At 38.3% G+C, this 18,113-nt stretch overlaps 1 protein-coding gene across 1 annotated transcript in view; it reads left to right on the top strand.

The window, feature by feature from the left end:
• Nucleotides 1-302: 302 nt before the first annotated feature.
• Nucleotides 303-18,113, top strand: part of LOC110441447 (short transient receptor potential channel 3-like) — a gene marked incomplete at its 3' end in the record, with an annotated part of 39,449 nt that continues 21,638 nt past the window's right edge. Inside the window, exons 1-3 of the mRNA XM_021484579.1 lie at nt 303-449; nt 15,046-15,702; nt 16,360-16,536. Coding sequence (XP_021340254.1) covers nt 303-449; nt 15,046-15,702; nt 16,360-16,536 — 981 coding nt within the window. The remainder of the gene's footprint in view (nt 450-15,045; nt 15,703-16,359; nt 16,537-18,113) is intronic.

Genomic DNA, 18,113 nt, shown 5'->3' with positions numbered 1-18,113 from the left:
AACCCACTGCTGGTGGTCAATACACCGCTCCGTCTTCTAATCACTATCTGCATTGCATGCAAACAAGACAATATTTGACGGACCATTTGACTGCCATGGTTTTAAACAACACTATCATTTACTGGCCTGTGTTTCGGCGGGTGGGACTATCTGATCTTTGTGTCTAAGGAGTACTGCATATCTGATTATTAGCATATGCAATGTGTGTTGCTGGGTAGGTGACGAATAAGAGGCGTACAAAGGACGCGCGTGACTGCCTTTGGGAAGGGGACGGGTAACGGATGTGTTAGGTACTTGTTGCCATGTCAAAAACTTTTTCTTCCTGTATTGTTTACAACTCTCCATCCCACAGGGGTGCGGACTTCACGACCACCGGCTCCAGTGAACACAAGCGCGCCTCGGCCATGCCCTCGCAGGGATCACTCTTCAACAACTTCGAGGATGTGCAGGTAAGATTTTCTGTGGGCGTAGCAGGTAAGGACTATTTAGGGGAACGTAATGAAACAGAGGAGGACAGGGCATATACATTGTATGCATTACATAGGGCGGAACAGGTAAGTATAACAGAGGAGGACGGGTAGGATGAAAAATTATAGAAGAGGGCGAGGCAGGTAAGAACTACGGAGGGAGTAGGGACAATAAAGACTACAAAGGACAAGGCAAGTACGGAATGTGTAGGTTAAGGCTGCAAAGGGTGTCGTAGGTAAGGGGGAGTGGGACAGGTAGGTGCTACATACATGTACTACATTTATAAATACGAATCAACACGTAGATTTGTATATAATATACAGCATGAAGACGAAGTCAACATAAATGAGGTGCATGCAGTAAATAAAGTCATCGACCTCAGTTTTCTTCAAAATACACACCAATAGCTAATAGACTTCCATTAGTGCACACCAAAATGTTTTATTATTTTACCTGTTTAAAATGGGGTATCGTTAATGTCATTCCCAGCACACGAGTACAGAATGTACTGATGGTGTGTTGTTGATTTAATTCCTAGGATACGGTTATAGAAATGTCATGATGGTGATTGATGTCATTCCCAGTATACGGTTATAGAAATGTCATGATGGTGATGGATGTCATTCCCAGTAACGGTTATAGAAATGTCATGATGGTGATTGATGTCATTCCCAGTAACGGTTATAGAAATGTCATGATGGCGATTGATGTCATTCCCATTATACGGTTAAAGAAATGTCATGATGGTGATTGATGTCATTCCCAGATACGGTTATAGAAATGTCACGATGGTGATTGATGTCATTCCCAGTATACGGTTATAGAAATGTCATGATGGTGATTGATGTCATTCCCAGTATACGGTTATAGAAATGTCATGATGGTGATTGATGTCATTCCCAGTATACGGTTATAGAAATGTCATGATGGTGATTGATGTCATTCCCAGTATACGGTTATAGAAATGTCATGATGGTGATTGATGTCATTCCCAGTATACGGTTATAGAAATGTCATGATGGTGATTGATGTCATTCCCAGTATACGGTTATAGAAATGTCACGATGGTGATTGATGTCATTCCCAGTATACGGTTATAGAAATGTCATGATGGTGATTGATGTCATTCCCAGTATACGGTTATAGAAATGTCACGATGGTGATTGATGTCATTCCCAGTATACGGTTATAGAAATGTCATGATGGTGATTGATGTCATTCCCAGTATACGATTATAGAAATGTCATGATGGTGATTGATGTCATTCCCAGTATACGGTTATAGAAATGTCATGATGGTGATTGATGTCATTCCCAGTATACGGTTATAGAAATGCCATGCTGGTGATTGATGTCATTCCGAGTATACGGTTATAGAAATGTCTTGATGGTGATTGATGTCATTCCCAGTATACAATTATAGAAATGTCACGATGGTGATTGATGTCATTCCGAGTATACGGTTGTAGAAATGTCTTGATGGTGATTGATGTCATTCCCAGGGGGGGATTATAGAAATGTCACGATGGTGATTGATGTCATTCCCAGTATACGATTATAGAAATGTCACGATGGTGATTGATGTAATTCCCAGTATATGGGTAGAAAAATGTCATGATGGTGTAGAGTTGATGTCATTTCCGGTATAGGTTTGTCATGCTTATTAGGGTAAATGTGAAGCCCAGTATACGTGTCTGGCTTGGAATTATTGTGTAGTGTTGATGCCGTTACAGGTAAACGGGTAGAAAAATGTCCTGATGGTGAATTGTAAGCGTTAACAAATGTAAGGAAAAAGGAATATCACAATGATAAAGTATTTTGGTAATCCATTTTATATTGTGATGTTTTGGTGTTGCGGTAACCCTCTGTATAAGGTTGTGATGGTAGTGTTACGGTAACTCTACCTGTATAAGGTTGTGATGATAATGTTACGGTAACCCTCTGTATAAGGTTGTGATGATAGTGTTACGGTAACCCTCTGTATAAGGTTGTGATGATAATGTTACTGTAACCCTCTGTATAAGGTTGTGATGATAGTGTTACGGTAACCCTCTGTATAAGGTTGTGATGATAGTGTTACTGTAACCCTCTGTATAAGGTTGTAATGATAATGTTACTGTAACCCTCTGTATAAGGTTGTGATGATAGTGTTACGGTAACCCTCTGTATAAGGTTGTGATGATAATGTTACTGTAACCCTCTGTATAAGGTTGTGATGATAATGTTACGGTAACCCTCTGTATAAGGTTGTGATGATAGTGTTACAGTAACCCTCTGTATAAGGTTGTGATGATAGTGTTACTGTAACCCTCTGTATAAGGTTGTGATGATAATGTTACGGTAACCCTCTGTATAAGGTTGAAGTGATAGTGTTACTTTAACTCTCTGTATAAGGACATGTTAACTGATTATTGTAACCTTCTGTATAAGCCCATGGTAACCGATTATGGTAATCCTCTGTATAAGGACATGGTAACCCTCTGTATAAGGACATGGTAACCGATTATGGTAACCCTCGGTATAAGGACATGTTAACTAATTATGGTTACCCTCGGTATAAGGACATGGTAACTGATTATGGTAACCCTCTGTATAAGGACATGGTAACTGGTTATGGTAACCCTCTGTATAATGACATGTTAACTAATTATGGTAACACTCTGTATAAGGACATGGTAACCCTCTGTATAAGGTCATGGTAACTGATTATGGTAACCGTCTGTATAAGGACATGGTAACAGATTATGGTAACCCTCGGTATAAGGACATGTTAACTAATTATAGTTACCCTCGGTATAAGGACATGTTAACTGATTATGGTAACCCTATGTATAAGGACATGGTAACTGGTTATGGTAACCCTCTGTATAATGACATGTTAACTAATTATGGTAGCCCTCTGTATAAGGACATGGTAGCTGATTATGGTAACCCTCTGTATCAGGACATGTTAACTGATTATGGTAACCCTCTTTATAAGGCCATTTTAACTAATATGGTAACCCTCTGTATAAGGACATGATAACCGTTTATGGTAATCCTCGGTATAAGGACATGGTAACTGACTATGGTAACCCTCTGTATAAGAACATGGTAACTGATTATGGTAACCGTCTGTATAAGGACATGGTAACAGATTATGGTAACCCTCTGTATAATGACATGTTAACTAATTATGGTAGCCCTCTGTATAAGGACATGGTAGCTGATTATGGTAACCCTCTGTATCAGGACATGTTAACTGATTATGGTAACCCTATGTATAAGGACATGGTAACTGCTTATTGTAACCCTCTGGATAAGGTTGTGATGATAGTGTTACGGTAACCCTCTTTATAAGAATGTGGTGATAGTGTAACTATAACTCCCTTTATTGGGATGTGGATATGGTGTGACGGTAACACTATCTGTATAATGAGGTAGTGGTGGTGTTATGTAACCCTGTGTATTGGGATTTGTATATGGTGTTACGGTAACTCTACCTGTATAAGGAGGTAGTGATGGGGTTAGGTAACCCTCTGTATTGGGAGGTGGATATGGTGTTACGGTAACACTATCTGTATAAGGAGGTAGTGGTGGTGTTAGGTAACCCTCTGTATTGGGATGTGGATATGGTGTTACGGTAACACTATCTGTATAAGGAGGTAGTGGTGGTGTTAGGTAACCCTCTGTATGAGGCTGTGGTGATAGTGTAATGGTCACTCCCTATATAAGGATGAAGTAACGCTGTAGTAGAATTTCGTGATAGTGTTACACATAAAGCTGTCACTAACATTAACTAACATTCGTGATAATTTTGTATTGTAGCTTTGATCTACGTGATTCCGATTGGTGTTGTATTGAGCATAAATTGATTGACAATATTATGTCTACCGAGAGGCTCTGGTCAAGTTAGCGTCTTCGTCTTATCGTCTGCGGTCGACTAGTTATTGACTGAAACATGAGCCCATACATACGAAGGCCGGAGGTGTGGAGGGGAACGTCACTCACACTAGTAACATTAGGAGTGATGGTACAGAACTATCACATTAGTCAACATAATGGGAAACGCATACATTTGTATTCATGTCGATGTTATTTATCTATATTACACCTTTTCACCTATTAATCTGTAAGTGTCAGTACGAATTGCAATCAACAACTTGTGTTCGTCTATATTCCATTGGTAACTTTGTTTTGCACAAAATTGTATGCAATAGGCACCAAAATAATAATTTTAAAAAAAGGAAATAAGGGAATAATAGAATCCATCCCTGATGTTAGGTATGTATAAGGTTATTCAAACCCAAGGGATGAAATATTGAGCAGGAGACCCGAGACTTTGCCGAGGGTATTTTGCTCAATATTTCATCCCGAGGGTTTGAATAACATTATCCTTACCTCATATCAGGAATGGATTCTATTTCTTGCTTATTACCCGTAAAAACAGCTGCTCTTCTAGTAAAGTTGTAAACTGTCCGCACATTTCTCATTTGCATATGAAGCCCAGATGGCAATTGTTAGTGACGTCAATGACCCTGTCTGACCCCAAAACGTCATAAAATGACGTCACGAACAATAGCGTGACCCTGAAAGGTCACTATAACTCCCTCGACAGTGTAAGCGATCTGGACCCGTGGGTCGGATAGAATTTTCCAGCCACGCCGGAAATGCGGATATCTCAGTCTAATATGCAAGAAATAGAGGTGAATCTTTGAAAAGTATCCGTCTTCCATTCCTATGGGGTGTTTTTTGGCCAAATTAGGTCTAGAGCATCTTTAGGTTAAGGGTCTCAATTATGTATAAAAGGAGGGTTTAGTCCTCTGGGGGCAGAGGGGCTAGGTCCAATAGATCTAGAGCATCTTTGTGTTAAGGGTCTCAATTATGTATAAAAGGAGGGTTTGGTCCTCTGGGGGCAGAGGGGCTAGGTCCAATAGATCTAGAGCATCTTTGGGTTTGGAGACTCAATTATGTATAAAAGGAGAGTTTGGTCCTCTGAGGGCAGAGGGGCTAGGTCCAATAGATCTAGAGCATTTAAGGGTTAATGGTCTCAATTATATATTAAAGGAGAATATGGTCCTCTGGGGCAGAGGGGCTAGGCCAAATAGGGTTATAGGAATATATCTTTAAGAGACTTCTTCTCCCCAGGGCGAGGATTTTACTGTAACTAAAACTAGTGTAGAGCATCCTTCAATCTGATTAAAATCATCTGTTACATGGCTCAGCCTGAACATCTGAATGTGCCGCGGTCAGGGTCACGTTCAAGTGACCTTTAGATGAACCAATCAGGGGCGCGCTGGCAAAAGTTCGCCAGCGAATCGGAATATCATGGTTGATAGATAAATAGCGAGGGGTATCGAACAGATTAGTTTTCCAACACAAATATGGCGGCTGGAACTGACGTTTCTACGACGCCAAGGAAAACGTACCTATTGGGTAATAATTGCGTAGGCAACACCGCCATACAGTCTTTCTTCTCTAATAAAGCTTCGAATATCTTGTTCTTTCTGTTCGAGTTTCAGACGATCAATCTGTAATAACTTCAGAACTTTCGCATCATTCACATCAATGTTCGCCATATTTGTTACAACTCCGAGCGCCCTTTTTAAAGAGGGTCTCTGATTGGTCAAAATTTAATGAGTATTTATAAATATAAAGGTCACATGAACGTGACCCTGACCGCGGCACACTCAGATGTTCAGGCGTAGTACGAAGTTAACGAAGCCATGTAACATATGATTTTAATTAGATTGGAGCATCCTTGAGCAAAAAGGACTCGTTTAGTATAGACGGATGGTGTGGCCGCCGTGAGAGTAGAGAGGGTTGGCCCAATATGAGATACAAACATTAATATTCAAAATCCTTCATCTTCTATATTAAAGAAGTGATTTTGAGCAAATTTCGTCCAGAGCATCTTTTCGCAACGGTATAAATAGAAGGTAATGTTCAAAGCGAGACAGATGGGTGTTTCAATAGGGTAAATAGAATAAATCTTTAAAATTCTTTTTCTCTCGTATAGATGAAAAAATTCAAGCCATGGTCTAAAGCTACTAGGGAGGAATCTTTAAAACAGATTTTAACAAAATTTGGTGTAGAGAAACTTTGGGCAAAGACGGCTAAATTTCATATAAACGGGGGAAGTGACATGCCCTGGAGCAAAGGGACAGGTCTAATAGATATAATAAAAGTAAATTATTCAATCCCAGCATTATCTTTTTGGGAACATTTTCCCATGGTTGCCTTATCACTAGGTTAGCAATACAGGCCTTCTAGGCCTCTTGTTCAATTTTGTTTACACAGTGATTTTTTCTAGTTTTATTTTTATATTCTTATTTGTTTTTCGCCCAGATATCATAACAATAAACTACCTCCATAATATTCCTTATTATACTAATAATATATCACCTTTATTATGATATTCGATGAACTTACAATAAAACACCTTTATTACATACTTACTAATAAATACGAGGTGTTTGTATATATACATATCGCATATATGCGATACGACACAATTGCTCTAACCCGTGTCAGCCGTCGCCGTATCACACCCCAAAACCCGTGTCAGCCGTCGCCGTATCACACCCCAAAACCCGTGTTAGCCCTCGTCGTATCACACCCCAAAACTCGTATCAGCCCCCGTTGTATCACACACCAAAACCCGTGTCAGCCCTCGTCGTATCACACCCCAAAACCCGTGTCAGCCCTCGTCGTATCACACCCCAAAACCCGTGTCAGCCCTCGTCGTATCACACCCAAAAAGCCGTATCAGCCCTCGTCGTATCAGCCCGCAAAACCTGTATCACACCCCAAAAGCCGTATCAGCCCGCAAAACCTGTATCACACCCCTTTTGGAAATTTTTCGTTTTTCAATATCTCAAAAGAAAAATAGATCATAAGATAGTAGCTTTTAATTTTATTTGTAAGTATGGAATAAACAGAATAAAACGCCTTTTTCCATATCACTCTGACACACGTTAAGTGTGTAACAAGAGGTCATCATTACATAATATCATTATGTTAATCATATTATAACAAAATTGCATACGTGTATCTTATACAAATACATACATATACTTAATAGATACTAGTAGTATAATAGTTAATTAACACTTTTACCGTACATGCTTTCTATCTTACTGAAACCTGTTTTCTAAGGAATGTACAATTATTTTACTACAATTTAGCATGACATACTTGTATATTGAACATATCTTTAGTTTTTATAAAATGTAGAATTACGTGTATAGTATCATGAAATAATAAATTTTCCCTGAACACACTAACTGGGTTGTTTGGACATTTAAACAAGTAATGAAAGACATAGACTACACATTCTTTCTTTCCTATGTATTCCTTTTCATCTTCCAGTTTCAATTGAGATTTTGAAGTTTGCTGTAAAATATTGCATATTAATATGCGTTCCTTTTATTAAGTTTCAATAAATGGGATTCGGGACCCCAATTTGATTTAAATAAGGAATAGGTTTGACCTCTACTGCTATATCAGAATACCGCTTTGAATATATTGATCTTTATTCCCCTGCATAACAAGCAAAACTCGGACAACAATATGAATGAAAATGGCCACCAGATTGGTGACATTGAATGTATTAATATCAATAGAGCCACACTAGGGCTCTTAGCATAAAATCAATAATACATGGAAAATTATATGAAAAATTGAATACCCCAGTAGCTGCCACCACACACGCATGGCAGCCACTACTACAAACTATAACAGCTACCCCAAGTGGGGTTGCCAAAAAACGCCAAACATTGGGCAATGGTGGGGTTGCCAAACCCATCTTTACATGATTACTGCGAGCCGGCTGCCCCAACCCTGTTAATTAGGGGAGGTAGCTATAGGTTTACCCAATGCTCTGACCAGTCGGCAAGTGTTGTCTCACTTCAACATAAACTAGCAACAACCTGCCAGGTTACACATTATATACATCTAATGATACACAGTACATAGTAATATTGGACAATGTTATTAAACACTACATCTGAACAACCTACGCTCCTCCAAAATAAAGAAACAAAATATTGACGACAGAAAGGGTGGGAAGGTGGGATTAAAAATTAATTATCCTGAGAGCTTGATGAGCGTACAAATACAATGACTGCCTGATACGGGGATATGTCCCAGAGTGAGATAGCGTCACCTCTGACCACTTGATTTATGCCAAAACAAAATCATTCTCACTTTTATTTCTTTTTCTAGAGACAATATTCCCGTTTCTCCATATACCATGTATCTATTAGTACCTATATTATAATCTACGATATGCTAGCCATTCAATACATATATTATAATTCTAATAATGTGGCAATCCAGTCACGACTTTTAAGTTATATTTCTATAAGGTCCTTATTGTTTTGTACAGGAATACGTCTAAAACAAGGAATGTTGGATTTCTGTATGAGACCACCTGGTACATGTAGCACTTTCACTACTACTCGCGGAACTTATTTGAGTTACTGTTAACTTTGGAGCTTGTGAGTTTTTCGATTTGAACACCTTTTTTTATGTGTTAATATAACGGAAACCTTGCTCAAAATTAACAATTTTTCTTGCAAATTTAGTCCCAATTCAACTGATATTTTGATTGAATATGGCCAAGGAACATTATTTAAATTATACCCCATAGTTTAAGATTTTTTGATACCATGATTTTGAAATTATATTGAACTTATATTGATACAATTTATATATTTAAGGTTTGATAATAATATGGAGAATTTCTTAACTATTTAAGACATTTATTTATCAGGATTTTAAAGAATATTAGTGGACGTTGATTAATGCATACGTTTATTTAGAGATTAAATTGTCTAGAATAATGTCTAGACGCTCTGCGCAGGTTCATCTGCGAGTCTTCGGAAGCCATATCAATCTTTTTGCTACCTAGAAGTGGAGAGCCGCTACATTTTGAGGTTCTACATCTTCTGGAATGTGAAGCTGCAGTAATTGATTGTCGAATTAGACAGGAAAACTAGACCTAGCTTGAAAAGACGTAACTATTTGAAATGGCACTTTGCTGTTCGACTGCGTTGCATATTCAGGTTGTTTTCGATTTGTACCAGGGGTTGACACTGACACCAGAGGCACAATGGGTAGCTGGAGAGATAGTTCCTAGGGCAGTACATGAATTGTCACTATCGCTAGCAACAGCTGATGCTATTTTGCTGATTGATCGTTTTTTGGTTGCTTCTTTTTCCTTGTTTAGGACTAGCTTCAATTAAAATGTAAAAGCTCATACAAGTGGTATCCTCTGTGTTTAAAAACGTCAATAGAAATATGTATTCATACGCACAGGCAATATTACATTGTAGTATGGTCAATTTCATCGGCAAATGAGTCAGGTATTATTTGCATTGAGTCAAACTTGAATAGAAATTGACATATTTATAAATGAACTTAAACTAGTGTAACAAAAGTTGTATTGAATATTGTAATAGAAGATCCAAAGATATAATTTTACCATAAACATGTTGTAAACACGAGATATCGTTACCGAAGAGATGTTGTAGTATTTCAAGGAAATCTCCTGAGAATTCCACATACTGATATAAGACTATTCTAATCATTTCAGTACATGGTTAAACGCCAGGAAAAATAATATGAACGATTGGAGCCCAATATTCAGCAACACGTCGTTTGAGATAACTGAAGGAGAAATGTGTTCTAGATAAGCTGTTTTCCGTTTGATTTAATTCTGATGAATTGAGCTTAGATATTAATATTATATTGTAAATGGAGGTCGGTAAATTGTATTCATTTCCTGCACACTTTCATTAACCCTGTTTTTCTTTCTTAATCCGTCAAGTAATTACAAACAAAAGTAATCTCTGTCTCACAATGCTCGAGCGCGGTACTTATTTCTACCTTATGAAGGGATGGTCTGGCATGACACTAATTTCCGCCGTGCTGAGGGATATTTTAGTGGACACTAAATCCCGCCTTGTTTCTGATGATCTGGGTCGGCTCCAGATCGTGACGAGGACGATGTCATTCAATCCTGGTACGGCGGGAGATGGTGTGTCGATAGGACGAGCAAACGTGTACTACATCAAGCACAAGGAGGGTCCAATTATTACGTAGCGACGACAATCCAATCATATATACAGTGTGGGCTGCTTACACAAAAGGGATTGTACTATCCAATAAATAATGTACCTTATTCGTTTTGACGTTTGTGTAAGCGATAACTAAGTATCTGTTTAAAGTGTTGTGGAGATAAGAGTCGGTCGATATTATGGCGCCTGCTTCTGTGTGATCCTCAGCGTATGGACACAACCGTGGGCAAACCACCTGATCGCTGGTCCTCGTGGACCCCACCCCCGAGTCTACTGTGGCACTTTATAATCAGTTCTTATCCATCGTCAATATCCGCGCTGTTTTAATTAAATAATCGTTCGGATTGATATAAGTACACAACGTTAAAAAACAACACCGTTATCGAAATGGTATGAATCCTACTTAAGGCTGGTAGATGTTCTTGTTAAACTTCCATAATTTTTATGCAAGTGTAACGTAAATAGTTGATATGTAATAATGTACGTGTTTTTCAATGTATAAATACATATGTGATAATGTTGGTGACAGAACACTTCATTCATGATTAACTCATTCCCCTCTGAGGGGGGGGGGGGGGGGAGTTAATGGCAGCAAATTTGAATTACAGATTTACAATATATGTATGGGAAATGTTACGTGACGTGTTTTTTCTGAGGCAGCAGAATCCCGTAGAGTTACTATTCGAAATATTTGACGCGTACTTTACAAAACCTACGAGTTAATTGTTATAATGCATATAGATCACTGTAATATATGATAGTCCGCTTTTGAATTATAATGAATTCATTGCAACCTCGAAGAATGGACAATTTGGAAAAGATCAGAATCGGATCGGAAGTAGAGACGGATGCACTTTCCTCCGGACCATTATTCGGAATATTTACACACAAACGGCTAGGCCCTGTTTTGCATCTTAATCATGACGACAGTCTTACTTTATAACGTACGGATCATCTCTGCAAACGGAAATATACTGTACAACAGTGCAAGCTGTTGGCCGTGAAGCAGCGATAAGGAAGATATTGGGAATAACCTACATGTATTAGCACCGTCGGTTCAGAGTCTAACTGAAAGCTTACCCTTGGCCTACTAGCCTACCAGCGCAAGGTAGACAACTCAACGATAAAAAAAACCATGAACACAGATGCCATGTCAAGGCTCTAACCTAAACCAGACTTTGAATGTATATCCACAGGGCAGATGTGAAATCGGTTGGTTAGAGTGGTTACGCACAAAAGTTACACATTCTAGTATTAACATCGTCGGAGACACCAATCATTGGGACGGGAGCCCAACTGAGATCCCGTCAAAGGACCATATCTTTATTTTGTCTAGAGCTGATGTCTTGAGCCCAACCTATACCGCTGGCTTGACGCATTAACGGGTGTCCGCGTAGTGACTTTCAGCAGCCACAGATTGATGGCGGAAGCGACATGGTAACCCCTCAGGAACAAATCATGTTTAAGAGCAGCAATCCACAATACTGGACATGTCAGCGTCCATAGGATCACAGCATGATGACAGGATTGTTTTTATTGTTCATCAATGACAACTGACGTAACGAAATGGATCGCAGGGTGTTTTCGTTGTTTCTATAGAAAACCACCCACCTATGGGAACGCATTTACGGTTTCAATCAGCACGATGCACCAGTTTGAGATGGTTTGCACGGCTATTTTGTTTAAGAGACACCAATGGGGAATCACCAGCTGCTACAAGTTATCACAGAACCGTCACTTCGTGTAGTGTGGACATACCAACTAAGCATCAGTATATAAATCTCAGAGGGGAAGGAATAATTTGATTAAGGACGTAGAAACGTCTCCCAGAGTTGGTGATCTGGTTGATGTCTTCAACACCGGTTTGTCCACTATGATTTTGTATAAAATGCCAAAGTAAATGTCGCGGAGACCATAAACAGCCATAAATAGATTGGTCGGAAGTGGTTGTGTCCTTTTGACAACAAAATCAATTTCTTTGTTGGCATTGACTCTTTGTCTTTGTCTGTAAACGCAAGAATTGAAAGTCAGCACCGGACACAGCTTTGGCAAATCTTTAATGGTCATTTCTCAGTATTATATAAGATGCTATGGTTCACCCACACTTGTGGACTTGAACCTATCCAAAGAACCTCTTGACACCACGTGTAAATGAAATTCTCCCTCTCATTAGCAATATAATCATGAAATCTTTGATCAATTGATTGAATCGTTCTTATGTTTCGCCTTCTGTTAAATACACTGGTGTTATACATTAATTTTAATCTGCGTCCAACTTGTCGTTTCTTTTTTCAGAATTCTAAACAAAGTAGTTTTTAAGTAAAATACATTGAAGTCACCAAATAATCTGCTCACCGAAAACGTCTCTGAACAGGGCTTCTCTGTGTAGTTATTGGATTTGTCTCGGCCATAGATTAGCTGTTGAGCAGTTCTGGTACTATCAGATATATACACTGCATTTGAAGTAATAGATCTTAGCATATTGTGAAAGCGAATGGAATATATAGTATATATCTTGATGAACGTGCGTGGATCAAGTCCTGTTTAACGGACATGAGCCAACAAGAGGTAAAAAGCAGAATCCCGATCATCCTGTGAGCAAAAGACCAAGTACACTTCACTTTGTGTATCATCGGCAATAATGGTCTGGCGGCATAACTGCTATAGATTTGTCCAATTGATTTCGAAAAAGACGAGCGATTTCTTATTTTAAATGCTGAACATTATTGTTTTGGAATGAAGAAGAAAAATAATCATCCCAGAGCCTTGGGTTAGACAACTACACTGGAAGACACCTCCCCTAACAGTTCTACATACTGGATTGATTCCAGGATGTTACCTACAATCAAACTCTGCAACAGCTGATTGTAGATGATCTAAGAATAACTTTTCTTCCTTCAAATCTCTCTTCTCTTACATTACCATACAATTATGGTACAGCGTGGGACGAAAAGGTGTGATCTAAACATTACCCAGTATGTAAACCTATGCATTGAGAGGCTTAAAATTATTGAGAAAATCCTACCATCAATTGGGATGTGGAATTCAAGATTCTAATGGTTTCTGCAGCGGGCGACTACGCAAAACAATGGGCATACATAATGTAACTAGATCATCTTTATTGGATTCCCTTTCTCTCTTGGCCGGTTTGATTTTGTTTATATATTAATTCGTCAAATAGCGTATCAGTACAAATAATAAAAAAGACCGTGTAAAGTCATTTAAATAAACGTTCAGATAAATAACGGATGTGTTGCCTTTAAAAAACAATTGGTTTATTGATCACGTTGATTGATCGAATATATCCTCCTAAACTTGCACTCAAAAACATCAAATACTCTTCTGCATAGCCTATTACATTATTCTTTACTAATATGACCGAAAGAGATAACGTATAGGGACCGCAGAACCAAATAATTTTCCATAGACGATAGTGTTAACGTTTACCACTGTCCTGGTTAAATGGGGTTATCCACACTGGTTTACCTGCCCTCATCTTGAAGTATATCATCTCACACAACTGTAAATTACATCTATATNACCTGCCCTCATCTTGAAGTATATCATCTCACACAACTGTAAATTAAAAAAAAAAAAAATCTGCCAATTTGAACCTTTTTTTTATGTGGGGGCCGCCATCTTGTATTGAATTCGGCACCAAAAATCGACCAAAATTTACAACAAATTACACACTCACCCAGACAAAAGCAGGCTTGATTTTTTTTTTTTTTTTTTCATATTACATCTATATATATTTCTCAACCCCCACAAAAAACTTTTGAAACTTCTGCCCCCTAAATATCCAACCAGCAGGCCCCGAGGCATTCACCTTCCTATTTAGTATTCTGCCCAAAAGGGGAAAACCGACAATCTATTTTTGATTTGGTTCCGTGGTCCCTATAACTAAGCTGTAAGATATAGTCGTCATCAAGATCTAATTGGGGTATATCATTATGTTGTGCGAAATGAAGGCCGATATGTTTGTTTCTGCCTTATTGTTTCATTACCACTACTACACTTCTCGCTTTTAGGACGTGATATTATTTGGGTTTGACATGATGTCGTCTTTGCACAAGATAAATGCCTTATTCCGCGATAAATTATTCACATTCCTTTAAATGATTTGGATGGGAAAAGGAAATATTTGAAACCAAATATCTTTTTCAAAGTCTAGATTTACTATTTGGCCGTGTAGCATTGTTTCATCGAGTTACAAAAGGTATGTTTTTGCAAATATTTCATGACTGGTTTGCGAATTCGTGCATGCATAAGGGTGCTATTGATCGCCATGTACATCTTTCCTTTAGATATTTAGCCCTGGTTTTATTGTTTTTGAGTGCAAATTACGGTTTTGGACACTTAGGTATTCTCTTGTTATTGTTACTGTCTTGCTAATATTTTCGTCATACATTTAACTTATAAAATTCCCTCCTTTTAATAGACGCATTCCATGGTCCGTTAAAGTAGGAGTAGATGATGCCTTATTTTTGGTAACAGTGTCGTATTTCCTGTTTCAGTTGACTGACGAGGAACGTGTGTATCTGAATGCTGCGTCGCTTGGAGACGCAGGGATTGTACGTGAAACGTTAGAGGAAGAAGAGCAAGACGGAACTCTTAACGCCAACTGTGTCGACTACATGGGGCGTAACGCGCTCCACCTAGCGGTCGACAGTGAGAAAATTGACGTCATTGAAATCCTCCTGGACAATCTGTCCTTCAACTGTATAGAAGAAGCACTTCTACACGCAATCAGCAAAGGTGCTACAAAAATCGTCAAAGTGATATCAGAACATCCTAACTTCATCGCGGGAGAAGATAGATTTCTTATATCAGGAGTAAACGAGGCTTTCTTCAGGACTGAAGAAAAGAGTCAGTTTCCTCCTGATATAACACCTATAATTCTTGCTAGTCACTACAATAACCATGAAATCGTGCAGATGTTCTTGTCTAGAAACCATAGGATAGAAAAACCACATGCTATTTCTTGTAGATGTTCTGACTGTATCTCAAAGCAGAATTATGACGCATTGAAAAGGTCAAGGTCGCGACTTAGCGCATACCGGGCACTGGCCAGCCCGGCCTACATGGCGCTATCCAGTGCGGACCCCATCATGGCCACATTTGAACTGCGACAGGAAATGATGCATCTTGCGGAAGTTGAGAAGGAGTTCATGGTACGTCGGTAAGCATGTTATACAATGTCACAGTACTGACCCGTTTACAAAATGACCGCTTAGTATTTACTGTAGAAAGTTTCCATGATCTAAGAACAGTCTTATTTATAATTCGCCATCTTATTTGAGGGATATAGTGTTACCAACATCCATCCAGTCCCCTTGCGTCCCAATCCTAAGCCATTGCTCTTGCGGATTCATTTATCGAACTCCATAATAGTAAAGTTTAAGAATACTTTGAATGGGTTTGTGTTTAAGTGAATCATGGCCAGACCAAGATCATCGTAATTATTATAGAATTATAAATGTCAAAATTCTAGCGACCGCATTTCTGAATTGATTTTGATCAAACGTTTTGGGAAGGTCAGTTATAAGAATACTTCGGGTGAGTTTCATCAGTTGAATCATGTTTTGTTCCAAATACTTCTTTGCCTGTAAGCAAACTTCGTGTCAGCTGCATCACGTGCTCCCCCTGATGCCTTTAGAAAAGTGGCGACATAGGGACCTTATTGACACTTACCTTGTCTCATTTCTAATAATGACTCCCTGGTAAACTGTCTGTTAAGGATGCCACACATGTCTTCCTGATGAGTCATACTGAAACCCCCCCTCCCGATAGCTCGCCTCACTGACCACTTTTGTGTTTGTGTTTTTAAGGCTGAGTACCTTGGTCTGGTGGAACAGTGTATGAACTTTGCTTGTGAACTGATGGACATGTGTCGCGGGACTCAGGAGGTGGAGGCCGTGTTTAGTGAGGGCACGGGCTGCGAAGAGAACGTCCGCCTCGACCCTCTCGCCAGACTAAAGATGGCTATACGCTACAGGGAGAAAAAGGTAAGGGCAACCCAATACTGATAGAAAAACGGAAGCCTTGCCAAATCATATATGTAATCGAAAGCCTTGCCGCTGATCCGGTTTGTAATAACTAACCCGGTTCAAATGAACAAGATTTTGTCAGCAGGACGACACAAGTTTAAAAAGAAATTAAATACTAGCCGTGCTTACTGTTTGTAATGTAATTGCTAAGTGGTTTCAGATGTTCTATCCTTGATAAGACACATATACTGCTTCGAATACCAGCATGAGCATGTACCTACCGAACCAAAGCAGAACAATATGAAAACGCACACAGCAAATAACCGTTAAAATATTACAATGAACTGGCAATTGATACACATGTCCTTCATTTAATGTTAAAACCTGCAAAAGGGTGATTTTTACTGTTCATTCAAGTTCAAATTATATAAACATTATCTTGGTGTTAACTATGATGAAGAAAACATCCTGATCACAGTTTAGATAGTGAACCAGGTGTCGTTTGAGACACAATTTTCGTGCACTTTCATTTTCGAAAAAACTTTCAACCACAAAACATGTAACAGTTTGATAAAAAAAAAACAATGTTTAACGACATAAGATCGGTATTGGATACCCCTTGGAATATACCAAACATCAGGATCTTAGTACGACGCACATGCTGAATAGTTTGTTATGCATTTACGATAAAACATCAACCTTACACGTCCAACGCGAGCTAAGTAATATCCATGCATTATCATTCAAATAATATTGAACATAAACATGTGTTATAAATGCCAACATAAAAACGGACAATTCCGGAGATTATTAGGGTGTAGTAAGAATAATAACCAATTAGTTAAGAAACAAAAGTATGTTTGGAAATGGAGTTTCAGTTGAAACATCGAATGGATACATATATATATGTATGATTTCTCTAAAATTTAAAACAAATGGAAAGCATTTAAAATATTTTCAAACTGGTGTTCTACGTAAAAGTACACGTCGTATGTCTAATCGAGTGGAATAGTGACTTGCAAAATCGTTCATCAGATATAAAATATTAAGCTCCCAATCTTGAGAAAGATTGACAAAACAAATTGTAAGAATCTGCAGAAATATTGTTTGGTGGGGTCAACATGTGGCTGACACTTTGATTTCCTTTATTCTTTTGCCATAGGTAGATACATACAAAGGATCAATAAATGCATATAAATGATTATTCATAATTGTTACTGATAACCGTAGTGGACCTCCTTGCATAACACCAGGTTGAGTGACGGGGCTATCCTAACAAAATGACCGATAAATATCACAGGCAAATGTTAATTTGGAAATGAATTATGATAATGTATAGTGTATCAGATTACTGTTATTTTGATACTAAATATGTTATATTGGTAGACATAAAGTAAGCGTAGTGATACTTTTGATTGGAAAAACATGCAAAATGTTTACAAAATTTAAAATATAACTAACATTGACAACTTGCCTGTATATAGTTACAATGGTAGTCTGTATTTTAAACTTATTTTAAAACATTATATATATGTATTCTGTCTACAGAATCATTTTTATGTAATATCAAAACCGGTAAAGTACTTGTTTAGCAT

Source organism: Mizuhopecten yessoensis, unplaced genomic scaffold (genome assembly GCF_002113885.1).
Source record: "Mizuhopecten yessoensis strain PY_sf001 unplaced genomic scaffold, ASM211388v2 scaffold715963, whole genome shotgun sequence".
Lineage (NCBI taxonomy): Eukaryota > Metazoa > Mollusca > Bivalvia > Pectinida > Pectinidae > Mizuhopecten > Mizuhopecten yessoensis.
Note: the sequence above shows the minus strand (reverse complement) of the source record. Positions and strands in the feature narration are given on the sequence as shown.